The sequence below is a fragment of the Lathamus discolor genome, chromosome 2, assembly GCF_037157495.1.
Source record: "Lathamus discolor isolate bLatDis1 chromosome 2, bLatDis1.hap1, whole genome shotgun sequence".
Taxonomy (NCBI): domain Eukaryota; kingdom Metazoa; phylum Chordata; class Aves; order Psittaciformes; family Psittacidae; genus Lathamus; species Lathamus discolor.
Window position 1 is genome coordinate 147,206,817 of NC_088885.1, and position 23,777 is coordinate 147,230,593.

The 23,777-nt window shown below is 41.1% G+C and overlaps 2 protein-coding genes across 7 annotated transcripts in view; one reads left to right on the forward strand and one right to left on the reverse strand.

Moving 5' to 3' along the window:
- COL14A1 (collagen type XIV alpha 1 chain) overlaps nucleotides 1–11,856 on the forward strand; it is a 120,584-nt gene extending 108,728 nt beyond the window's left edge. For 3 of the 6 annotated variants that reach the window (XM_065668870.1, XM_065668869.1, XM_065668871.1), the window contains exons 46-48: nucleotides 8,440–8,517; nucleotides 9,468–9,623; nucleotides 10,941–11,856. In XM_065668870.1, the coding sequence (XP_065524942.1) occupies nucleotides 8,440–8,517; nucleotides 9,468–9,623; nucleotides 10,941–11,266 (560 nt within the window). In that variant the 3' untranslated portion in view covers nucleotides 11,267–11,856. Of the gene's footprint in view, nucleotides 1–8,439; nucleotides 8,518–9,467; nucleotides 9,624–10,380; nucleotides 10,861–10,940 lie in introns of those variants that run through there. The other 3 variants (XM_065668872.1, XM_065668874.1, XM_065668875.1) reach the window with 2 other exon arrangements.
- Nucleotides 11,769–23,777, reverse strand: part of MRPL13 (mitochondrial ribosomal protein L13) — a 38,358-nt gene continuing 26,349 nt past the window's right edge. Inside the window, exon 7 of the mRNA XM_065668880.1 lies at nucleotides 11,769–16,457. Within this exon, the coding sequence (XP_065524952.1) occupies nucleotides 16,433–16,457 (25 nt within the window). The 3' untranslated portion in view covers nucleotides 11,769–16,432. The remainder of the gene's footprint in view (nucleotides 16,458–23,777) is intronic.

Genomic DNA, 23,777 nt, shown 5'->3' on the forward strand with positions numbered 1-23,777 from the left:
GACATTCAGTCATGAAGGCAATGTAGGCTTTGCTGAGCAGGATTTGGCAGGATCAGACAGAACTCAGCCTAAACTGCTGAGTACTGGTGGCACCTATTTGGGCACATCCTATCACATCATGCTTTCATCTTAGTAGAACTCTGAAGTGAGATGAATCTCTACATGTATATGCAAAGGAGCTTATAAAAGACAAGTGGACAAGAAAGCTGCAAACTGATAGGTCTGTGCTGGGGAAAGACCGAGCTTTTCAGCTGAACTTGAAATGTGTCAGTCTGACAGGAGCAAGGTTGATAAAAAAAGGGAACAAATCCTAGTTTATCAGGGGTTGAGAGGATTAAGGAGAGGAATTGGTGAGATCAGAGAGAAGTAATACAATCAACTGTTGATTTACAGGTATTCTCTCCTGTATTCTTATGTGTAGGCTTGATCCCTATCTCCTTCCCTCCACAGGCATTGCCTAATAAAGAAACAAACTCCATGTTTTAATGCACTCCTTCTCTGTGCAACCCTGGCAATCTCTGGTGCACCAGAGTAGCACTAATCTCACAGAGGTAGTGCTGAGTAGATCTGTAACTGTGAAAGTGCTTTTAAGACCATAACACAAGTGACCAAAACCCCAAAGACAAATGTGATATTCAAAAGCAGTGAATTGCTGCTGCTGTTAAAAAGTCTGCTAACTAGGGTTTTAAAAATGAATTGCTATGAAGGCTGTTCAGTTCAGGAGCTTAATAGTTCTAGTTCACAGCAGCCATGATGACCAGAGTTAAAGAATGTCTTTGACTGAACCTGTGAGTCTGTGGTTCCTTTCTTCCCCACAAGACTGTAATTCTAATTACCATCTTGAAACAAGAGGCAAGGTTTAGGGTACTGACCTTTCAGTCATGCTGCTGCCTGCTCCAGCTGAGCAAGGGCCAGACATCGTCAAGAAAGAAGGAGAAATGAGGGAGTGTGAGACCAGTAGAGAATAAAGGCCAGGTTCAGTGGGGCTTTGAACAACCTGGTCTACTGGAAGGTGTCCCTGCCCATGGCAGGGTGGTTGGAACTGGGTGTGCTTTAAGGTCCCTTCCAACCCAAACCATTCTGTGACTCCATGAAAATTGGAAGAGGCAGCAAATGAGGAGCTAAATTTAAGTGCTGATCTGGAGAGAATGAATGCAGATTTCAGGGTAGTTGTTTCCATACTAATACTAGTGTATTTTAAATGGCTTCTCAGGCAGGGACTGTCACAGAATGTTTTGCTAGGGCTGCAGGAACAGAGGAACCAAAGTGCCAGGCTATGAAAGGGGAAATCTGTCCAGCATTTAGCATCTATTTTCCATTGCATTTGTTGTGCTGAGGCCCAGACGCACATGTTGTACTACTATGAAATCACAGTGTGATTAGATGTAGCCATTTAAATAAAACATGATGTGGTTTAACCCACTGCTAATAATTTTGATATTTGGGAAGCAGCACTGGCAATAGATTGGGTACAGAAAGAGTAAAAACACGTTAAAAAAGAATATTACTCTTTTCCTCTCTACATAGATAACTGATGTTAGAAGGGACTGGTTGTGGCAGGTATGTCTTGTGGGGAGTTTATATTAAGTAGAGAGCAAGCTCCTGCTGAGCATCCTTCAAGAACTATAATCAGTCAGCCAGAGCTCTCTGCCGATTTTTGTAAACTGTGATTCCAAATGTTGGGAGTCTTTACAATATTTACATCTTAAAGTGAGACTCTTTTAGGAATAAAGAATCCACGTGTAAACTTACAGACAAAATAATTGGCTAGTTTATTTGGGTGAAAATGAATTTTATGACATTCATGTGACTGGAGCCTTGCACAGAATATGGAAGGAAGGCAAAGGAGCTCACTCAGAAACTAGGTAAAAATATAGAGTAATTTATTTGTCCTTGAGGTTTTAATTTCTTCAGAAGCAACTGAAATTTTAGACTGATGTGTGCTTGATGCAGTAACGGTTTATCTAGCAGGAAGATACCTTTTGAGTTGTGGAGACCCTTGGGGTATTTCAGAATCCATTTCTAAGGAATTGCTCTAAGCCAACCCCAAAATGCAGCAGTGAAAAGTGAAAATTACTTTTACCACCTTCATGCTTATGGAGAATGACTGAAGGTTTCTTGTGTATTGTGAATCACTTGGCTCCTAACTACATATCATATAGTGAAGTAGCAGACTAAAATTGCTATGCTTCTGGATGGAAGAGGTTTTAATTTCCATTGACTGGGCAGAGACTCAGACCCCATTCCTTGCTATGTTCTGAAGCATTGTTTGCACTTCACTTGTTCAGCAAGTCACAATGTATAGTCCTGTCCTGAGGGAGTGCGTAGAGCATACTAAAAAGTAATAGATATTAGAAGGGGAAAAAAGACCTGTTTATCTATTAGTGCTGCTTTTTTCTCCTCACAGTTCAATCTATTGGGATTACTGCAAGAACTTGTTACTGGTTCGAAGCCAAGTGGCAGGGTGCTGGTAGAGTGGGAAGAGAAAAGGTGAAGGGAGATTAGATGTTTCATCCTACTCGCCTCTCCTGCCCACCAGCAATTCAACCCCAGCCTGCAAGAATAGGGAAATCCTGAAAGCAGTGTGTGGAACTGATCAGAAATCACGCACCAAGAGAGCTTTCCTGGAGCAGCAGCAGTGAGAGATCTTGACATCAGTGAACTTCTCTGCTAACTCTCCTGGCCATTAGCTTCTTTTCCTTTGTTTACCTTGTCACTCTGCCAGGCGTTAATCAGATGCTTTGAAAAGAGGCTTCGATTGAGAGAGTGGTTTGGAGTTTTGTTAGAAACCTCCACTTGAACTCCTAGGTCCGGAGTGTCCTGTTCCTGGATATATTCTCCCACGAGTAACACACTGGGCTGGTCCTTCCACAACAGACCACCTCGGTGGGAAAGGATAAGTCATTCTCTTGACAGATTCAGCTCTCGGTGTCTGCTGCCAGCCAAGATCTACTTTTATCCAGTGTAGACATAAGTGAATGGATTAGAATCACACCAAGACATTTGTTATTTAGTTTTCCCAGTTAATTACTGCTTTAGCTGTACACTGTGAGATCTTATCTGTTGCATTTTTCTAATGATGTGGAAAGAAACATCCCTGGCAACCTCAGTGTTTGTTAGCAACAATAACATTTTCTTGGTGCCACAACTGGCCATTTGAATTGGATTAGTGATTTAAAGATTAAGGAAGTCTACAGTACGTAATACCAGATAAATTAATAGAATTTTGTTCTCTTACATATTTACATAAATACAGGATCTTGGGAAAACACCCAAACACTGATTGTTCACAGCACTCATCTCTATTTTAATTGCAACTAGTTCACAGCATTGTTTTCTGGTTTTATTTCAGCTAGTTTGAATATCTTTTGATTTTATTTTTATGAACTGAGACTTAAATAACTCGTGTCTGGCTTCTGAGTGCTCAGGAAGTAGCTGGGATTCTGCAAAATAATATTAAAAAGGAAAGATTCAGCATGGGTTTTTCATCTCATCCCCTCCCCACTCAATTTTCTTTTTTGTAATATCTGGGTAGTTTCCTCAATTTGAGGAAAAATGTGAAAGCTGTAGTAAAAATTATGCTGTGGAACTGCTGCCTTTCAGATGCTGTGAAAGTGTAGTTATTCTACTGCTGTCGGGTGTACTTCAGCTCTTATGATGTGCCCTGAAGTCATGCACAAAACCTATGGCTGCTCACTCCATCCCACTATGATTGAAATACAATAAATACCTAAGCTGTCACTGGGAAAGTCACTATTCTCAAGTACAGCTTTATCCATATTCTCTTCCTGGCTTCATATGAAAGCGTTAGTTAAACATGTGTTATCAAAAGCCACATGTTTACAGCTCTAATGGCAAAATTCCAATGGAATTGTATGGAACGTTTGCCAGTTGAGTCAATTACATATCTTTATTTCCAATTTTAACTTCATCTGAATAATAAAAGACAAAATCATCCTGTGCTATTATACAATAATGTTACAACTGAATATTTTGGAAGGAGATTTTTTGTAGTAGTTTAATTTTTCTTAATTTCAATATTTAATTGCAAATATTTAATTGCAGTTCTCACAGGACAATATTCTCTTAAAGACATAAATAAGTAAGCAATACCTAAGCTTTCCTTTCATGCAGAAATCCTAGACATTAAATTTGCTATAGAATGTGTTCATGATCTTGGGTTTGGCTTTCATAACGGCTGCTATCAGAGGTGCCTTTAACGGAGCGTTGGAAATAATTGATTTCAGTTGCTTGTGATCTCTGTGGGGCTGAACCCAAGCCATTGCTTATTTTGGATGGGGACAAGACATATGAAGGGGAGAGACAGTTTGATGGTATTGCTGAAATATGTCCAGAGCACAAATACGAAATTTACTAGAATTTGAAGCCACTAACTCAAATGACAGATTTTGATACATACTTTTACCCCTGATAGTGATTAACCATTGCAGTAACTTAGACGCAGAATGATGTCTTGTGTAGTGGACTTTCTTAAGCTAAGCTCCCATGAAATGCAAAGATGACTTTGATATAAAGTGAAAATAGGTGAATTTGGAGTCTTCCATCATTTATAGGAGGGAGCCATTAACTATGACCAAGAGGTCTGTGAATCTGTTAACTTACTCCCATTAAAGAGCTCTGGTGGAAAGTCCATTAGGGAAGCCCATGGAGCGCTCGATTTTAACTCATGTGAGATTCTTGCTGCAGTGTTTATGTTCTCTTTCACTTGGGTAAACTTTACTGGAAATTAGACTAAAAGAAACCTGAAACAGACTTGTATCTTGGCCTTCAGCATGTTTGCTTTAGGAACTTGATATCCATGTGATTTCAAAGGTTTGCTCTGTGCAAGAGCTTCATAACTTGTTCCAGAATGAACATTTTATTCTTAGCCTGAGTGGATTTGTTCCATATTTATAATTCCTTACTGCAGTTTATTCTGTGAACATCATGTATGGGTGTGTGTTCTTGTGCATGTAAAGAATAATAATTGAGTGCATGGAAGCTGTGATTTGAAAACATTGTGGCCATTGTCTTTGAAGTCACCATGTCATGTTATCGTACAGTAGGATGACTTATGGCCCTTGTACTAAACATCTGTGTAGATTCCAGATGGTTATCATGGGCCAGTCTTCTTATGATCACAGCAATCCACAAATACAGACTTTGACTTTGCCATTTGGCAAGGACTTCCTTTCAGGTCATGTATGGTAAAAGACAATTTAGACATGTTTACCTTGTTAAAAGGCCTGCAGCAGTAGTAGTGAATTGCCACAGAGGAGTCTTTCCATATGTTTGAAGCAAGCCATGGATAAGCAAATATTAGGTATCTGGAAACTGCATTTGTAATGCAGGAGAAGAGGTTTGCCTGAGAAACGTGTCTTTAAAATGAGTAGAATTCAGTTGCTGATCACAGATGCTGTAGTTTTTTTGGTAGGCTCCTCCAGGAATATAAATGTAGGTTAGAACATATGTATGCCACTGGGGGACTGCTTCCTACATACAATACACAATGCAATCATTTGTCAGTGGTTCTGGATAGCCCTTCTGACTGAAATGATAGTCTCTGCTAACCAAATGCTAACAAAATTTCAAACAGGAGGTTCATCCTGGACTTGGATGACAGTCTCTGAGAGCAGGAAAAGCATGTATAGCATATGAATCCCAGAACAAAAGATGTTAGCAAATTTGAAGATGCTTAAGTCATTTAAATACTGAAGACCCATTGACCTTCAGTGAGATTTAGGATATAGGGCTACCAAAGGCCATGGGTTTAAAATTCCTGAAACTTACCTTTTGGGCACTTTATAATCCGAAAGTCTGAAACAGTCTGTATAGGATCAAGCAGAGGAGGCCCTCTATAGACATATGGGAGCAGCCTCACATTTACAAGCCCTCGTCCTCATGGGGACACCAATATCTGTTGGAGGGACAACACAGCAGGGCATAACCTAGAGTGCATTTGTGGTAACTTACTTCTCCAAGTGATAGAAGGAGACAATGAAGAAAGGTGCTGTGCTGGACCTTGAACCTTACCTTACAGCTCCTCACCAACAAGGAGGAGCTGTTGGAGAATGCGAAGCTCAAGGGCAGCCTTGGCTGCAGGGCCCATGAAATGGTGGAGTTCAAGATCCTTAGGGCAGTTAGGAGGACGTAGAGCAAGCTCGCTACCCTGGAGTTCAGGAGAGCAGACTTTGGCGTCTTCAGCTGTCTGCTTGGACGAGTATGTTGGGATAAAGCCCTGGAGCGAAGAGGGGCCCAAGAAAGTTAGATGAACGAAGAAACGCCTGCTGTAGGAGAAGATCGGATTCGAGATCATCTAAGGAGCCCGAAGGTGCACAAGTCCATGGGACCTGACGAAGACACATCTGTGAAACCTGGGGAAAATGGCGGATCTAGTTGCCAAGCCATTATCCATCATACTTGAGAAGTTGTGGCACTCCAGTGAAGTTCCTGCTGTCTGGAAAAGGGAAAACCAGTTTTTAAAGAGGGAAAAAAGGAAGGCCCAGAGATCTACAGGGCAGTTAGTCACATCTCGGTGCCCAGCAGCAGATCCTCCTGGAAACTCTGCTAAGGCACATGGAAAATAAAGAGGTGATTGGTGGCAGCTAAGATGGCTTCACTAAGCAAATTGTGTCTGAGAAATTTGGTGGCCTTCTGTGATGGGGTTGCAGCATTGGTGAGTAAGGGAAGAACAACTGATGTGTGCCTGGACTTAGGCAAAGCATTTGGCACTGTCCTGCACAACATCCTTGTGCCTAAACAGGGGAGACATGGATTTGATAGATGGACTGCTTGGTGGATAAGGATTAGTTGGATGGCTGCACTCAAAAAGCTGCAGTCAATGGCTTGATGGCCAAGTGGGAATCAGTGGTGAGTAGATTTCCTCAGGAGTGGGTATTATTTAGCATGTCTGTCAGTGACATAGCCAGTGGGACTGATGCACCCTCAGCAAGTCTGCTGATAGCACCAAGCTGTGTGGTGCAGTCTACACACTGGAGGGAAGGGATGCCATCCAGAGGGACCTTGTCAGGCTGAGGAGGTGGGCCAGTGTGAACCTTCTGAAGCTCAACAAGGCCAAGTCCTGCACCTGGGTCAGTGCAATCACAAGCACAAATACAGGCTGGGTAGAGAAGTGATTCAAAGCATCTCTGAGGAGAAGACTTGGGGGTGTCCCCATGGCAGGGGAATGTGGAGGGATTGAAAGCAGATGATCTTTAAGGTCCGTTCCAACCCAAATCATTCTATGATTCTATGGAAAAAGCTCAGGAAATTAAAAAAGATATGGCTCCTTGCAAAACTAAGGTGTCCTCTAGATGTTTTTCCCTAAGAGGTAACAGTTACCTGAGCAGAAAGCAAGCAAGGCGGCCGGTCAGTTTATATTGCATGTAGTACCCCATCAGGGGCAACAACTGTTTTCTTTCTACTTTGTTTTCATGAAGGTGCTCTATACTGGCACTGACTCTGAACGTGTAGAAGTTGTGAAGCAGTGAAAGCAATTACCAGTGCTGGGAGGTCTGGAAAATGGGGGGAATGTCCCACAAACCAGCCTGGATTTGGTGTCTTTGAGCCATCCAAATCAAACACAGACTTTATGAGAGTTTCCAAGTCACCGGTGGAAACTCAGGGTCTGGAATTCATGGTTTTGACACCTACTTTAGTTTGACACCACTTATTGTGATCGCTATGTATAGAAGGAGTTTTTATAGGATGCCATAGTGGCGGCGCAGAAAGAGGTGGAAAGCTGAATGAAAGTTGTACCTTCTCTGGATTACAAATCTGTGGTTTCCATGGATCAGACCCAATGACAGAAATGCAGGGCCATGAGCAAGCACAGGAACACAGCTCAGTGGCTGTGCATGTTGGAACATCAGAGTTTCATGAGTGGGAAACTTAGATTGGGCTTTAGGGAGACAGATTTTGACTGTGCTGAAGCTCCTTTCTTGCATTTAGCAGGACTGCAGTAACCCATGCTAAATCTCTCCATTTATGTGTAGAACCATCTTATGCTGAACCACTGGTGGGTGAATGTTTGAAGGAAAATTGGCTGTAGCGTTAAACAGCTGACTTTTCAGAGCCACACAGGAATTCATAGACAGCTTTGTGAGGCTCTGAGGATTCTTCTGACTTACAATGGTGCAGAGGCAGCTTTCCAGCAGGAAGTGCAGCCTGGAAACTGGCCGATGCCTCTGCATACCACCCTGATGAAACCACCATGGCAGCAGGAATGTTCGAGACCCCAGGAATGCCATGTTTCCTTTGAGAGGCTGTCAGGGAAGGGAGGGGAAAAGAACCAGATAATGGTTTATTTTTACCTCCTTCCTTCTCTGCCATCTATTTTTTACATGAAAAATAGCATATGGAACTATAATAGTGGTTAAATAATAAACACTGCACACAGTTTTGATCAAAATGTGACTCTGATGAGTGCTATTTCTTTAGGTTTACCAGGCGAGAAAGGAGAAAAAGGCAATCCAGGTGTTGGAACACAAGGACCACGAGGCCCACCAGGATCTACAGGTAAAGTTGTTACGTTAGAAGCATCCAGATTAGACCACTGCCATCCATGTACAAAGCAGCTGAGACCAGCATGGCTCTGTCCTCTGCTTCTAAGGCTTAAGATGCAGAAGAGGCAGTAGTTCAGGCCCCTTAACTTGTGTCACTTAATGTCACAATGTTCTTACTATGTAGTATGATGTGAAGCACCACATGATGGTGTCATCAGTCACACAAGTATTTTCCTTTTCCCTGTGATAAAGTGCTTCTCCAGAAACTTCTTCTTTTAATGTTTAAAATATTATTTTTCAGAAATGAGGAAAAAAATTAATCTGGATTAACTGCATTTGTTTTCTTATTGACTCCTAGTCATATCTAACTGTGACTTGAGAGAGAAAGGTACATTAATTAAGCACATTAATCACAGGGATTTATATTTAGCTCCTGAAAAAGCAGAGGCTGATATCCAGGTCCTGTTGAAACAATTGCATTGACTTCACAAGGATATTGTGGCCATTAGAGCACCAGTATCAAGGCACAGCATTATCCAGAAGCTGTAGGGAAAGTGAGCTGGGGAATCAAGAGCTGCGCAGGCATCCAGGGCTGTCCTCCCCCCATGGAACTGCCTTTCCAAACATCTGATGCTTGGTGAAACATTTCTCTAGGATAAATTCCTGGCTAAAAGCTGTCTCTGGCAAGGAAGACGAAGCAGAGGCCAGAGAAGGAGGCTCAGCAGGAGCAGGTCTCCTCTCTGGCTGCTGCTTCATCTTTCTTGCCAGAGGAAGGCTGCAGCCTTTCCCTCAGCTTGCCCGGGGCAGTCAGAGCCAGGATGCCCAGCTCCTCTGCCCAAGCTGCCTCCTGGCAGTGTTTGTAGCATGCTCAGTGCCATGGTTTCCAAGCCTGGCAAAGTGGCCTCAACTCCCTGCTTTTATGAAAGACTCTACTCAGATGTTTCATCTCCCTCTTCTACACAGGACCTCCAGGAGAAAGTCGTACTGGCAGCCCAGGACCACCAGGTTCCCCAGGCCCACGAGGTCCTGCTGGGCACACAGGACCCCCAGGCTTACAGGGTCCTTCTGGCCCGCCGGGCTACTGTGACCCATCCTCCTGCGCTGGTTATGGCATGGGAGGTGAGTAGCCAGGAGTCGGGCGGCTGCTGTTTGCAGAGGTGGGGTTGACATCTTCTAACAGCCAAAGTAAGATGGAGGCTACTGGTGAACCTCGTGCTAAAAGAGGGGAGCTCCCTAAAAACTCCATGTCCAGTGCTCCTGTGACCCCAGCACAGTGACCAAAGGAATTCCACCATCCAGTCCCAGCCTGTAAAACCGATTCCGCGTAGTGGGTTTTCATTCTGTGCTTGTCTGTGTAGTTGTATGAGCCTTTTCCATCTCCACGGTCTGTGTGTTCAACCCCCAGCTCCTAATGTTCGTGACAGCAGGAGTTTTACATTTGTTTCAATTCAAACATGTTGCTCAACTTCCCCGTCCTTGTGCCTCTGAATGGCATGAAAGCATGACCCTTACTAAACCCCTGGTAGTGTAACCTGACACAGGGATGCACGTGTCCTTTATTAACCAGTGAAGCAATCGGGAGAAAATGATCCTTTCTACATCTTCTCTGTATCCTACTTTCCCATCTATTAGCACGGAGAGACTGTGGGAGGAAGTTAACACAATTACCAAAAATCATGTTGCCCAACCTAAAATCGAACTCTGTTAGTAAAGCACTAGTTACTACAAATGTTACACATAAGGCATATTTGTTTGATGTTTATGGTTTAATCTGCCCGTGATTTGTATGTTTTACTTACCTGAATGTTTTTGTTGTCATCTCTTCCTATCCTTTTCTCCTCACTTCCCCTCCCCGTTGTTCCTTTCCTGTTTTAAGGCCCCATCCCTTACAATGGCTACCAATCCAGAAGGTGAAAGGCTCATTCTGGTTCAGGTCTCATTTGGCTGAAGGTCAGAGATGGATGCTGAACTGCTCTGTGCTTTCCATCAACGATATTGACTACCACTAATGAACTCACTAGCTGCTGTACATGCACTTAGCTTCCTTGCACTGCAAAAAATTATTGCCTGACCTGTTTTTGCCTGTTAATCATATATTTTAGACCATAATTGGAATAAGCTAAAGCAGGCAGATTGTGCAGTGTTTAGTTAGCACAGTACTACAACTGGACATTTGACAAATTCAGGTGGTGGTTTCCAACTAACTTGGCTGTCTGTTGGTGGGTTTCCAATTGCTCCAGCTTATTAATTTTGTTAAATGTTTTCACTGTTCCTTCATGTGAATAAAGGATGTGTATTTAAAAGATTCTATATATATACTCACATACACTATATATAGCTATATATAAAATGTCAATTTCCTAATGAGTGCTTTAATTTTCTACTCCCCTTCTCCTGTGTTAACCGTATGAATACTCTTGGTGGTGGTGGGTTAAGGTGGATACGGTGAGCCAACTGATCAAGACATCCCAGTAGTGCAGTTGCCACATAACTCCTACCAAATCTATGACCCTGAGGACCTTTATGATGGTGAGCAGCAGCCGTACGTAGTTCACGGGTCCTACCCCTTACCATCCCCATACTCCCAGTCCTCCTATCCATCACCGCATCTTGCTCAACCAGAGTTTACTCCTGTTCGGGAAGAAATGGAAGCCGTTGAACTGAGATCCCCAGGAATTAGTCGCTTCACAAGGAAGATAGCCAAAAGGAGCATCAAGACTCCAGTACGCAAAAGGGTGAATGGAGATACACCCTCTCAATGAAGTGGTTAAACAAAGGAAACATTTTCTGTGCATCCGGCCTTCTGTTAGGTGCCTCTCCTGCCGCACAAGGTGTTTGCAGCCTTTTTTAATAAAGAAAGGAGGAAAGAAATGTACATGAACAGTTGACACAAGTAATGGTAATTATCTTGCATGCCAGAAACTTAGTATGTTAGTGGGTTGGTGCTAGATGATGATGAAAGGTCACTTGTTGACCCTTCTCTGGAGTACTGTTCCATACACTATTCAAACTGTATCTAAAAATGCGAGTTGGTTTACACAGACCCATTCAGAATAGTTATTGTTTTGTTATCCACGTTTTTCCAGTTGATTATGTTCTGTTAGTTGTGGATGAATTGCTTTACTAGCAGAGTAACCTGACTACATTCACTGGCAAACAACGCATCATCAGGTTTCTTTGAACCCAGCTTATTACTCTTCCGCAAAGAAGTGTTATGCTAATGGACTATTTTTTTAACCCACATTATATAAATACACCAGAATGTTCCATGGGAGCACACTGATAATTTATTGTGAACCTCTTTCCTTTCTGTTTTGTATGCAAATAAAAGTGGCAAGCTTTTATACATTAAGGCTGTGTTTGCTTGATTTTTAACTTGGAACAACTGTATAGATCTTCAGGGAGCAGAATGCAAAGAAAACACATTTTCTTTTTTCAACACATTTTCTTTTTTCAACACTTTTGAACAACAGTTTTTGTTTTAAAGAATAGAGGCACTTAGTATAAGCAATATGTAACCCCATTTTCAGAATTATATATAAACAAGTGGAGAGAGTAACTGTGAGGTGGTCGTACCGTCTATGCCCATGACGTTTTGCATACTGACATGCCAAAGTCAAAAGACCAGCAGGTAGAGTTGCAGAGGCAACATGGATCAGCTAATGAAAGGAAGGAAAAACCCCAACCCAGCCACTTGAGGAGCACAAAGCAATTCATCATGTTAAAACGAATGAGGTAAATTACGAAGTGACTGAATGAACAGCTCTTAATAGCATTGTAGAGATTGAGCATCAAAGCAGGATTTAAAGCAGAAGCTTAAAACTGTTCATTTAAGTTGAAAGCATAGGCTTGGAACACCTTTAATCCAGCCCTCTACGGTCATGGAGAGGCCTGTGGATCCAAGGGCTGTTTCTGGCTTAGCCCTGACTGGGCAGGCTCAGTTTCTGCTCAGCAAGCAAGACCTGTCAGCTCTTGCTTCTGGCTGCTGTCAGCAGTGCTCCCATCTCACCAGGAAGATGACAAACAAGTGCCTTTAACTGGCTCATCTCGGATTCTGTGGCCTAGAACTCAACCTCAATGGTAACACAAACCACTTGCACACAATAACTCAACATGCACAGCTTTGTCCATCCCAGGGCAAGTTCTGGCAAGGTGCCTGTACACCTTGCTGTGCTGTGTTTCTGTTTTTCCACTATTTCTCTCACCCCCAACTACCACCACTTTATTGGAGAAAGGTGAGAAAAGCTGATGAAACATGAGTTGAATGTCATTTCCTTACCTGGACCTGCATTTAAAGCAGAAGTTGGTAGACGAGTACAACATAACTAACGGACTTTACGCAGCTTAACCCCAGTTTACAGGATACTCAAACACCACATGAGCACAGCTGTGTGCACATGTGTAGGTACCATAGCCTGGCACAGAGAGCTGATATTTAGAGAGCTCTTACTGAAATTAAACACATGTTATGGCTGCATCACTTGATTAGTTTCCCTCCTTGCACTTGGCTGTGAAAACCTAACATACCCCAAGTGTGACCTCTCTCTGCCCCCTCCCTGGCTGGCATGCTCCCACACCATGTTGTACCAAGACCTTATGGAGTCCCAACTGAGATATACCAAATCATAGCTCCTCTGGAAGCGACTCTGAGAAGGTGACTGATGAAAAATCAGCATTGAAGCAATTCTGCCTGTGTTGTCTCAGAAGGATTTTAGGCCTCAAGTTACAGTTCATTATAGACTTGCACCCAAGACAGGTTATCAAGCAACACTATACCCAAAGCTCAGGTTCCTTTGGGACCAGAAGGGTGGTAGGGCAGAACCACAGATACATGGAAGACAGCACATCACAGATAGATACAGTCAAACTCATAAGGCAATCAATCAGAGTTATTTGCCCCGTTTTTGAAATGGACATTAACAGGCTGACCAAAGCCCTGAGTGCACCCGTGCTGCAAGGTTGCCGTCACCCACCCTGTTGCCCTCCCATGGTAGTTGCTCGGGCTGGGGGAGCAACGTGAAGTAGCTGCACCCTTGGGCACATGGGGAGTCTGGGTACCCTGGCCTGCAGGGTCCTTGGCTGTGGGACACGTGCACCATCAGCTCTCAGTGCAACCAGATTCTGCCCCCCCCACCGTATGGGATGCACGTGCAGTGAATTAAACAAAGGAAGAGATTACTTGGGGATAATAAAGTAGGCACAGTTGTTAAAATTTTATAACTTAATTTATAGACTAAAGCCCAACCTTTAACTGCATCAGCTAATTTGCTTTAACTTCGTAATGACATTTACTGGCACTCTGCTAACCAAAATGCTCCATGCACCATTCATTGTATGTTCACTTCCTGGGTAAACCTTGGCAATAAGAAGTCACTGGTGGGCACCACCAAATTATAAAAATATTATTCAGGATTTGCATGTGTGCCAGAAAGACGCATATGGTCAACATTTTCTCCAAAAGCCGACCTCTGAATAAGAAGGAATGGCTTCTGTTTTTCCAGACAGCCTAAGAAACTGAAGTTGCTGACTGTGAAATATTTAGCACAGGATGAACAGCTGATGCCACGCAGCTCTTCCCAGTAAAGTATATGTACTGTGTCCTTATGCAAAAAAGAGCATTTATTTTAACCTACTGCTTTTAAAAATACTTCTGCTAGTTCACCAAATGTGGTTACTGACTTGGAAATGAAATCTGTGCCTTCACTGGACAGGAACATTTCCTGGGATAAGCCCATCTGAATGCCAAAGAAATGCCTGATAACAACCCATTAGTTCATATGATGAAATATGGTTATAAATAAACCAATGTTTTTCTTTCTATATAATGCTTGTATAAAACAGATACAGAAAACACTTGAGGGTTTTCTGTGCACAAAATAATGAACTTCAGGGAAATAAGCTGCAGAAGCAAAATAACTTTAAACTTATTTTTGCATCACTCAACGCTTACTCCAGTTTCCTCATTTGGTTTTCATAATAAATACGCTGCTGCTTCATTCTTTTAACACATCCTTCAAGTGAGGAAGGCGTGGTCCTGTGACTTGAATCAAAATCAGATTTGGGCTTAAGAGGGGAAAAGAAGGAAAAATATCTCCATATGATCTGCCTTTACTGTCTGTTATTACAGTGAGGTCTTTAACAAAATCTGTGCTGGTCTGTCAGAATCTAATCCCAGGGAGGAACAGCCACTTAAGAAAATACCCTGTATGGCCCCAGATGGGTGGTTTAGTTGGTAAACAGCACTGTAAATCCAAAGTGTGCCATCTGTAAAAGCTATGATGGGGTGGGGGTCTGCTCACCTGCAGACAATGCCAGACAATGCCATTCTATGCCAGACAATGTTACAGGTAGCAACTCTCTTGCTGACAACCACATAATGTCTCCATATCAAGAATGAAACAGTAGTAGGATTATATTCCATACCATTCAGCAGCTATAAAGTAGGAAGAGTCAACCTTAATTCTGTCATTCAGCACACTATTGATGTGAGAGCAAAGCAGACTTAACAAGTGTGAAAAGTTGTGAGACTATTAAAAAAGTAGCTCTTGTTCTGTTCATGACTTGCCTACATTCATTGGGCAGTTCCTGGAGTATACCTTCCCTACTAACACAGTCTGCTGTTTGGATGCAGTCTAACAGTGTCTCCATTGAACTTCATGCTGTCCTTGCTGCTCTGCACTATTCCAGCAGTAAGTTCTGCTGGAACTGAAATGTCTCTTCCAGCATCCAAGAAACTCCAAACACTGTAAAATGCTGCAATCATTCTCCCTGCAGCAAACAGTCCCTCTGTAGGCATAAACTGACTTCCTCTTGGCTTTATTTTCAGCATTCCAAGCACATCATATGGTACACCTTACCAAAAGATGGCCAAAGATTGAGGATGAAAAATTACAGTTGGTGACCAGTACATAAGGAACAGGCTGAACTAAAGGCAAAGCGTGTTGTGCAGAAAACCTCTTACTAGAAGGCTGCTGAAGCCTGTGAGATAAACTTCTGTAGGACATAAAAAATGGCCATCCTAAATGTCACTGCCTCCTTATTCCTCCAAGATGTATCTTCTAGTAATAGTTTTCTTCTCTCTAGCATGACTACAGTATGAACACGTGTATTTGGTACTTGCCCTGCTTTCTCTGAAGAGCTGTTTTTCTAATGCAACTTGTCTCTGGAATAAATTTGATTTTGCTCACTACCACCACAGTAAATTCCATGGGTACATTCACCTAAAAAGATAAGGACACTGCAGGCCTGCATAGACATGCACACAGCAACACCTCACCATGAATTTATCTGATGCATATGCTCTGTGTTCTAGAATAGGCTTACACAGAACCACATAATCTATTACAGAAGCAATAAACGGATCAAGTGACTAGGGGTTTTTTACATCCCACAAAGACAGAATGAGTTCTACATGAATAATTCCCTTCTTCTGAACTGAGACTGGTATTCTGCCATTCATCAAGCTGTATAAAGATGGACTGATCACCTCTTTTATTAGAAGAGCAAATCAGATCATTTACCGACAGTACACCATTTGTGGGAGCTCTGCAACCACAACTGCTCTTACTGCATGGAATTCAAGCTTTGCAACCTTTAGTGTGAGATACTTAATTTCAGTAAACAGTTTACTGTTCCCATGAGGTGCAAATATTAATAAAAAATGTGTCAATTCTTTAATAGTACCATTAAATCAAACGTAATTAACAAATTCCCAATCACACACCAGAGTACAGCTGGCATTAACAACATAATATCTATTCTTAACTGTTTCAAATACAGTAATTTTTATAACCTTTCCAAATAAAGTTTGCTAACACCCATCAGAAACATTCTGTACAGAAGGATTTACAAAGATGCACAGACACTTCCATGGTAGAATAACCTGTTTTCAAGGAGAAGAGACATTTCTGATGGTACTTCTTTCATTGTTACTTCCGCCGAAAATCTTTAGGTCTGAAAAGAAAAAACAACAACAAAAAAAAAGTGCTTTAAGAAATGTATTGGAACTGCAAGGACTTTGGTTTAAGGACGCAAGAACAGCCACATCTATTTTTATTTCCTTATTCTGGTACTTGAAGTTTTGTGCTAAGGAAAAATAACAGTATTTTTTGGATTACACAAAAAAGAACAAATCAGTTTGCTCAGACCTCTAGGAACTTACAGAAATCAGGGCTAGTTGGTCAAGGTGTTTCTTATGAGCCACTCCTACTTTCCTAAACAAACCAAAAAGCATCCTTAACTGAACGCAGTCTCAGAAGAATTTTAAACACCAGTATTAATTTCTCTCTGCTTTTAACAAATGACTGACCTGTGCATAAGATAGCAAGTTTTAAGGTAAAAGCACAGTACACCACAACACTGCTGGAATAATTAAAACCAATGATTTAAACACAAACTTACTTTGCATCTTAAGAGTTTCTGCAATCCTTTCTGCTTGGATGGCAAATGTGAAAAGCATGCAGACAACTGGCTGCTCTCTGTAATCCTCCACAGTTCCCTCTTCAATCACATCACTCACTCTGCCTGCCACACACCTACTAGTGCAGAAGTCACATTCTCCCTGAAACCACGAGGTTTAGACTAGGTAAGAGTTTTAGAAGAATGCTAAGTTTGAAGGCTAGTTGCAAGTCTACATCCCTAACAGGTCCTGAAGAGAAGTTAGGGCTCTGCCCAGCTGCTTAAAAAACACCAAATAGTGCAGGGTGATGGCTTCTGATGTGCTCCTGACACAACCTGCATGTGCTCAGCATGAACGAGCAGCTCCTCACAGCATGCTGCACCCCTGACTCACGCTGCCTGCGACAACACAACCTGTTATCAGTACAGCAGACCTGTGTTCTTGACTCTTCTGACTGCTTCTCTTACACACAAACCAAAACGGGTCATGTGAACTGCCTCTCACCATTAAATTGAACAAGAGATGTAGTAACAAAGGTTTTGGGAACATGTAATGGGACACGGGGTCACCAAATTTACTGTGAAGTTGAATGAAAACAGCCTGGAATACAGGAAAAGCTGCAATTCACAACAGCTGATAGCAAACCAAGCTAAATTTACAATGGCGGTAAATTTTGTCATTAATTTTGTTCATAAATGCAAATTAAAAGCAGGCAGCAGACAGTGAAGTCATTCATGCAATTCTTGTACAAGCCTGTAGGTTCTCACGTGAAAGCAACTCCAGAATCCAGTCTGTGCTATTTCAAGTGTATTGTATAAAATTTGATGATTATATGAAATTTAAATAACAACTATAAAGATGAGCGGGTGGTCCCACTGTAATGAATTGTAAAGTCTCTCTGTTTTTCATTTTAATTCTATATTAACATTTGGATTTGTATCTTCTGTGCATGGAAGAATTGCTATAAGCAGTAATACCTGAACAGTCTCAACATTTGATGGCTTGTAGGCACTGGGAAGTCAAGTCACGTTTCCTAGAATCCTGGGTTTCAGTACTCAGACATATTCCATGCTTTCTTACTCAGATCTCACCCCTGCATACCAGAATATATACTTATATCACATTGCCTGGGGTGTGTTAAGAGAGCTGGAGTTTGAAAAATTCTCAGCAGAGACTTAAAAGTTTTATCACCACATCCATCCTAGACAGGTGGACCTGTCCTGAAAGATTTTACAGATGCTGCATGGTGAATACATCATTGTCTTGGAGCTTTTAGTTATTATCTTTTTTGTAGGGCTATTTGGTCTCTTGCACATTGCTCAAAGGATTTTGCATCTTTATTTGAATGGCACATTTAAAACTTCAATCTCAGGTTAGGCTGGAGTGCTGCAGAGTTAATACTTTGCTCTGGGTGAAAATCCAATTACTTTTTTGTTCTTGCTTGTAATCTGCATTTCAATCTTAATGCTCACTGTCTTAAAAGCTAAATGCATAAAACACGGGACTTTTAGTTTACAGTCTTACAAAGCTAATGAAGCTTAAAGGCAGGATTTGCTACACTAAAACACTCGTGTGAACAAATACAAAAGTTTTTAAAGCCTTTTCTACTGCCACAGTAGGCTTTTATGCTGACTAGTACTTGCCTGTTGAGGCCACAGATGCTGCTTTTAGAGTCCTTGGCACTAGGAAAGCTAAGCCTTGAAAAACACTGCTTTGGCAAAAGCGTTATAAATATTTTGTCAGACAAAGAATATGAACCCACAAAAAACTTGTCTACTCAGAGAGAATTACGTTACTTGTGAACACCAATGGGTAACTGCTCATTGATAAATGACATAAATCCACGCAAGAGTGTTCTTCAATGGCAGCACTTTTGCCCTTCCCCAGCAAAGCACCAAGTTAATGCATCTGGAACAAAGGAAATAGTATCTTGTAGAAGAGGTGGTTCAGAAATTCACCCAAAGGCAGCACTTCACATACCTGCTTCTCTTTTTTTTTTTTTTTTTTTTAATTAAAGGTAACATTTGTGGGGAAAAAAAATTGCTGCATACTGACAGCAGGCTCCAAGACAAGGGGAAATAGGAGGCAGAATACGGGAAGTAGCATCTCTGAAATCTGCTGAAAGGCAAAGTATAATGGGTTCACTGAAAATACTCAACTTTGCTCTGTGAAGCAGATGTCTGCCACTAAAACATGTACAAAAATGCGTTACACTAAAATTTTATACTGCACATAAACTGCATTACGGCACAGTCCAATAAATACTAGGCAAAATACTCTGCAAATTAAATTGACATCCAGTTACACCATGCCTCTCAGTGCTTCTCTCTCTTGAATACTTTAGCACTGAGCACCTCACATCTGAGGACTGGCCGAGAGACCTGTGATCGTTCAGCCTGTAGAAGGAAAGGCTCAGGGGGATATCATCAAAGAAGTGAGTGTGCAGAGAAGATGGGGCCAGATTCTTTTCAGTGGAGCCCAGTGAGAGGACCAGAGGCAATGGGCACAAACTGCAACACAGGACATACCATCTGAAAATCAGGAAACACTTGCTTCCCTTTGAGTCTTTTACTGTGAAGGTGACCAAGCACTGGAGCTAGTTGTCCAGGAAGGCTGTGGAGTCTCCATCCTTAGAGATAATCAAAAGCTGTCTGGAAACTGTCCTGAACAACTGGCTCTAAGTGGCCCTGCTTGAGCAGAGCGGTTGGACAAGATGACCTCCAGAGGTCCCTTCCAGCCAACTGGACTGCATCAGTAACAGAATAATGTCATTAGAATTACTTTTCAGACAAAACTGTAACTGTGTGAAATCTGCGTAGACACTGAAGACAGAATTCACAATGGCAAGCTTTAGTCTAAGGAGACTCCTCAAGTCATCCCTAAAGTCGCTCAAGACAGACACAGCTTCCCCTGAGTACTTTAAGTAAAGATCCATTTTCTTTATACCAAATGGAGCTTAAACTACCTGTACTAAATTAATACTGAAGTTTAGTGACTATACTTGTGTTTCCCTAACAACCAACCACCAACTCTAACGTACACCACTTTTTGCAGCTGCATAAAACAAGGTTATCTTTAATCTAGGTCATTTCCCTGATGCTCTTTATTCTCTTGCTACACAAGCAGAATGGAAAGGCAAGAAAAGTGATGGATGATACTTGAAAAGCAGCCTTTTTGCCAGAAGAAATGCTCACGAAGCTATGACCTCAGCCTCTGAGTATCTCAGATGGCAAACAGAAACTAACAGTACAAAAACACCTACTTAGATAGTTGCAACTACGATGGGACCCTTCCCCTCCCCAATATTCAGTATTCTTTTCCAATATGATGTGAGACGCGCTCTTCCTAGGGTATTTTTCCTGTCAAGTAGACAGAACAGAGAACCCTTCCAAAAGTTAAATGTTCAATTTCAATTTTCAACTCCTGGAGTGAATATTTATTTTCATCAACTCTGAACAGACTTGCTGCACAGTTCCATCTTTATTAAATTCTTGTCAGCACATTCCAACAAAGATGTTTCCCTTTCCCTAGCAATGTTTTGGGGAGGTAAAACAGCCTCAGAAAAAAATAAAATAAGGGGCAAAGGGGGAGGTGTTACTCTGTGTAGGCCAAATCTAAGTATCACCAATCTGCATTACACTGCAATATCTTGATTAAAAAACACATACAGGCCAACTTCACTGCCTTATTTCTCATGTAAAAGAACATCTTGCAATACAGCCCCTACAGCACGCGGATGAAAACAGCATTACTTACCTCAAAGAAATAAGGTTAGGGCTCTAGGGTAAACTTGACACTGTTTTATATGTAGAGAAGTTAATTTATAATCCTTTGCAGCATTTTGATTTTCAGACAATCCTTTCTTTTTTTTAATAAAGCAGAATACTTCTTCAAAATTACATATTTTAATCCAAATTATTCTGGTTCTTTCAGAACTTCTAAATGCATTGGGACTAGCTATAATTTAGAATGGATGTTGCTCTTCCTTCTTCCAAAAGAAGTCACACACCCACCTAGTTTTTTCAACCACATGCTGCTGATAGAATAGCATTTGATAACATGACCTCACCTTTCAAGCTCAAAAAACCTGGACAGTCATCTCTCCATAAAGACTCGGAACAGTTTTGTTATGTTGCATTGTTCAAGGCACTTCAAAAGAAATGATAAAAAGGCAAATTTTATGGAGTTACTACAGTCATTTGTATGCTCACAAGCCTGTATTCATGACTTGTAACTAATGGTTTCAAAGCTGCCTCTGCTAAGGAATACCACCAATGCTGCAGAAGTGACCTGTCAATACCTGCTCTTGACTCAGCAATGCACACCTGGTTTGGAGGCTTTGAAGATCTCAAATGGCATTTTTCTCTTCACCTGCGGGCAATTATCTCACCATTGGAGAACATGACCCAGGGATCCAGAGTTCACTGTACTTTCTGCAATCTCACCACAATAACAATGAGTGTTCAGAAGGCACTGCATCAGCACTGTAAAAGGTCAGTGCCTTAAGGCTAACTAACACTGCACACTAATAAACTGAGATGAAAGCAGTGGTACAAGAGCAAAAGTTGAAAAGGATAGGCTTAGAATTCTGTGAAGATTTCACTGCATCCATGATGGAGAAAAAAACCACTGCATATACATTAAAACCCCATAAAAATTAATAACCACCCTGTAAGAAAGGCACAGCCTGTACAATGCTCCCTGTTACTTGAAAAATTTCTTAGTCTGGTAGGACTCCCATTCTCATGGCTTATCCGTCAAAAAAGTCTTCATTCAGAGTTACAAAATGTTGTAAGAGTATCTCATGCCAGAGGATTTTAGCTCTGTGGCTTTATGATAGATTTTTTGCTCCCAGTGGCTTTTTGTCACCTTTCTTCCCCTGTTTCCTGCAGAATAGTGTAGAGTTCCCCAAGCAGCTGAATGAGTGTCTTCAGGGTGACTGTGGAGTTTTACAGAAGCTCTGCATGATTTTCCTACACAGATTTCAAGAATTCTAAGTAACAACAGAGATAAAAATCTCTCCAAACTTGGCTGAAAAACTAGAACAGAGAGAGGAATGTATTTTATTTGGTGCTTAAGTACTTCTAAACTAGCCCAAATTTGTTAAGTAGTTCACCAATGACTTCCACTGGCTCATAAATGTGTCTTTTAGGAGCATTATAAACAAGATTTGTAACAGAAGATGAGAGATCAGGGAAGACTGATTAGTGAAAAGATTTTGCGGACTGATCACACCACTTAGTATCTAGCCCTCTGCTACTCATTGGTCCAATTACTCTGAGGTAGCAGGCACACTGGGTCTGTACTACTGTAATGCTCTTTGTATTTATAGGAATCACAATCACAGGAATGTGGGATTATTGCTAACTGATGACAGTCGGCTGCTTACACAGTATAAATCCATGGCTCATCTTTCATGTCCACTTATTAATGGCAATACAAGTTTTTAACCTCTTCTTATAACAAAACATTCAAGATATATCTTACATAAAACTGTTACACAATACAAATAACATGAAATTTGTGGTCTGGCATACTTTTTAAGGTTAATTTATGAATACAACTATTAAAATTTTAAGTATCTGAAGATTCATTTTTATAGACAAACGACAGACTTCAACACAGAGCCAAAATTTATTGTAAACACACGAGGAATATGCCTATTTTTCAGGTATACTTAGCAAGTTGTGCCAAAGTCAACAGCTAGTAGGTTAAGTGCACCATAGCTAAAGGGGATTTCTGAACACATTTCATCTGTCTGACTAATCACACCAGTAAATAAACCCCCAAGGATTAGACATGGCTATCACTCTCTGTAAAACCAAATTATGTGGTTACACTCAAATATCAACAAGAGTTTGGAGCTGGGAAGGGGGAGTTAAAAACTTCTTCTACTCAAGATGTACCTACTATCCCAGGGTAGCTCTATGCCTCTGGTAAAATCATTAATGAAACAGCTAATGATATTTAAACTAGGTATTAAATTTCCAATAACCATTTGGCCTATTCTTAGCCATGAACTCCTTGCAGACAAAAGAAGCTTTTCCATATTGGTGTAGTTCTCATACAGACCATCATCTTGGCTAAAAAGCACTTCTACAAGTATAACTTATTTGACTTGAAGAATAAACCACAGTAACAGGAGCTGCATTTAGTAACAAAACAGAGCAAGAAAAGGTGCCTTCACTGATAATGTTACGCCAGAAGAGCTACAGTGACTAACCCTTTCCTGTGCACACAAAGCTTAAGATGAATCTTTTATGGTCCTTGACTGTAGCTTGGATATTTTTCTACATAAAGCTAGCACTTATTTTAATTTTTAAAACATGTCAATTAATCAAGTAATCTAAACGGATGCTAACAATAATTTAGGTACATTTGTGAAATTAAGAATGGCTTACTACACTTTAAATTAAACTGGCTACAACACCAGTTTATGTAAAAACATATCAAGTAAAACTGAACTAAGCTGTTTAAAAATTCCGGTCAATCCCAGATTTTGACCTGGATTATACGAATTCTGTCTGGAAAATTATTTAAGATAAACCAATGCAATGTTCATGTAAATTTCATCTCAGTGAGAATTTTTACAAATGAAAGTTTTTTTTAAGGAATATATTCTGCTAAAACCTGTAGGGCTGTAGCAATAACAGCACTGTACACTTGGCTTTGTCCAAAGAATGACGTTATTCTTCAAATAAACAGAGAAGTGGGTAAAGGAATAGTGAAATCCTTTCCAGACTTACTGTCAGCACCAAAAGTCAAAAAAACAAATCCAGACATTCATAAAGAGCAATTAAAAATTAATTCTAATTTCATCTGTGCAAGTAGTTCAACAGTATGTATACAGCCATTCTCATACTGCTTGTCAAATT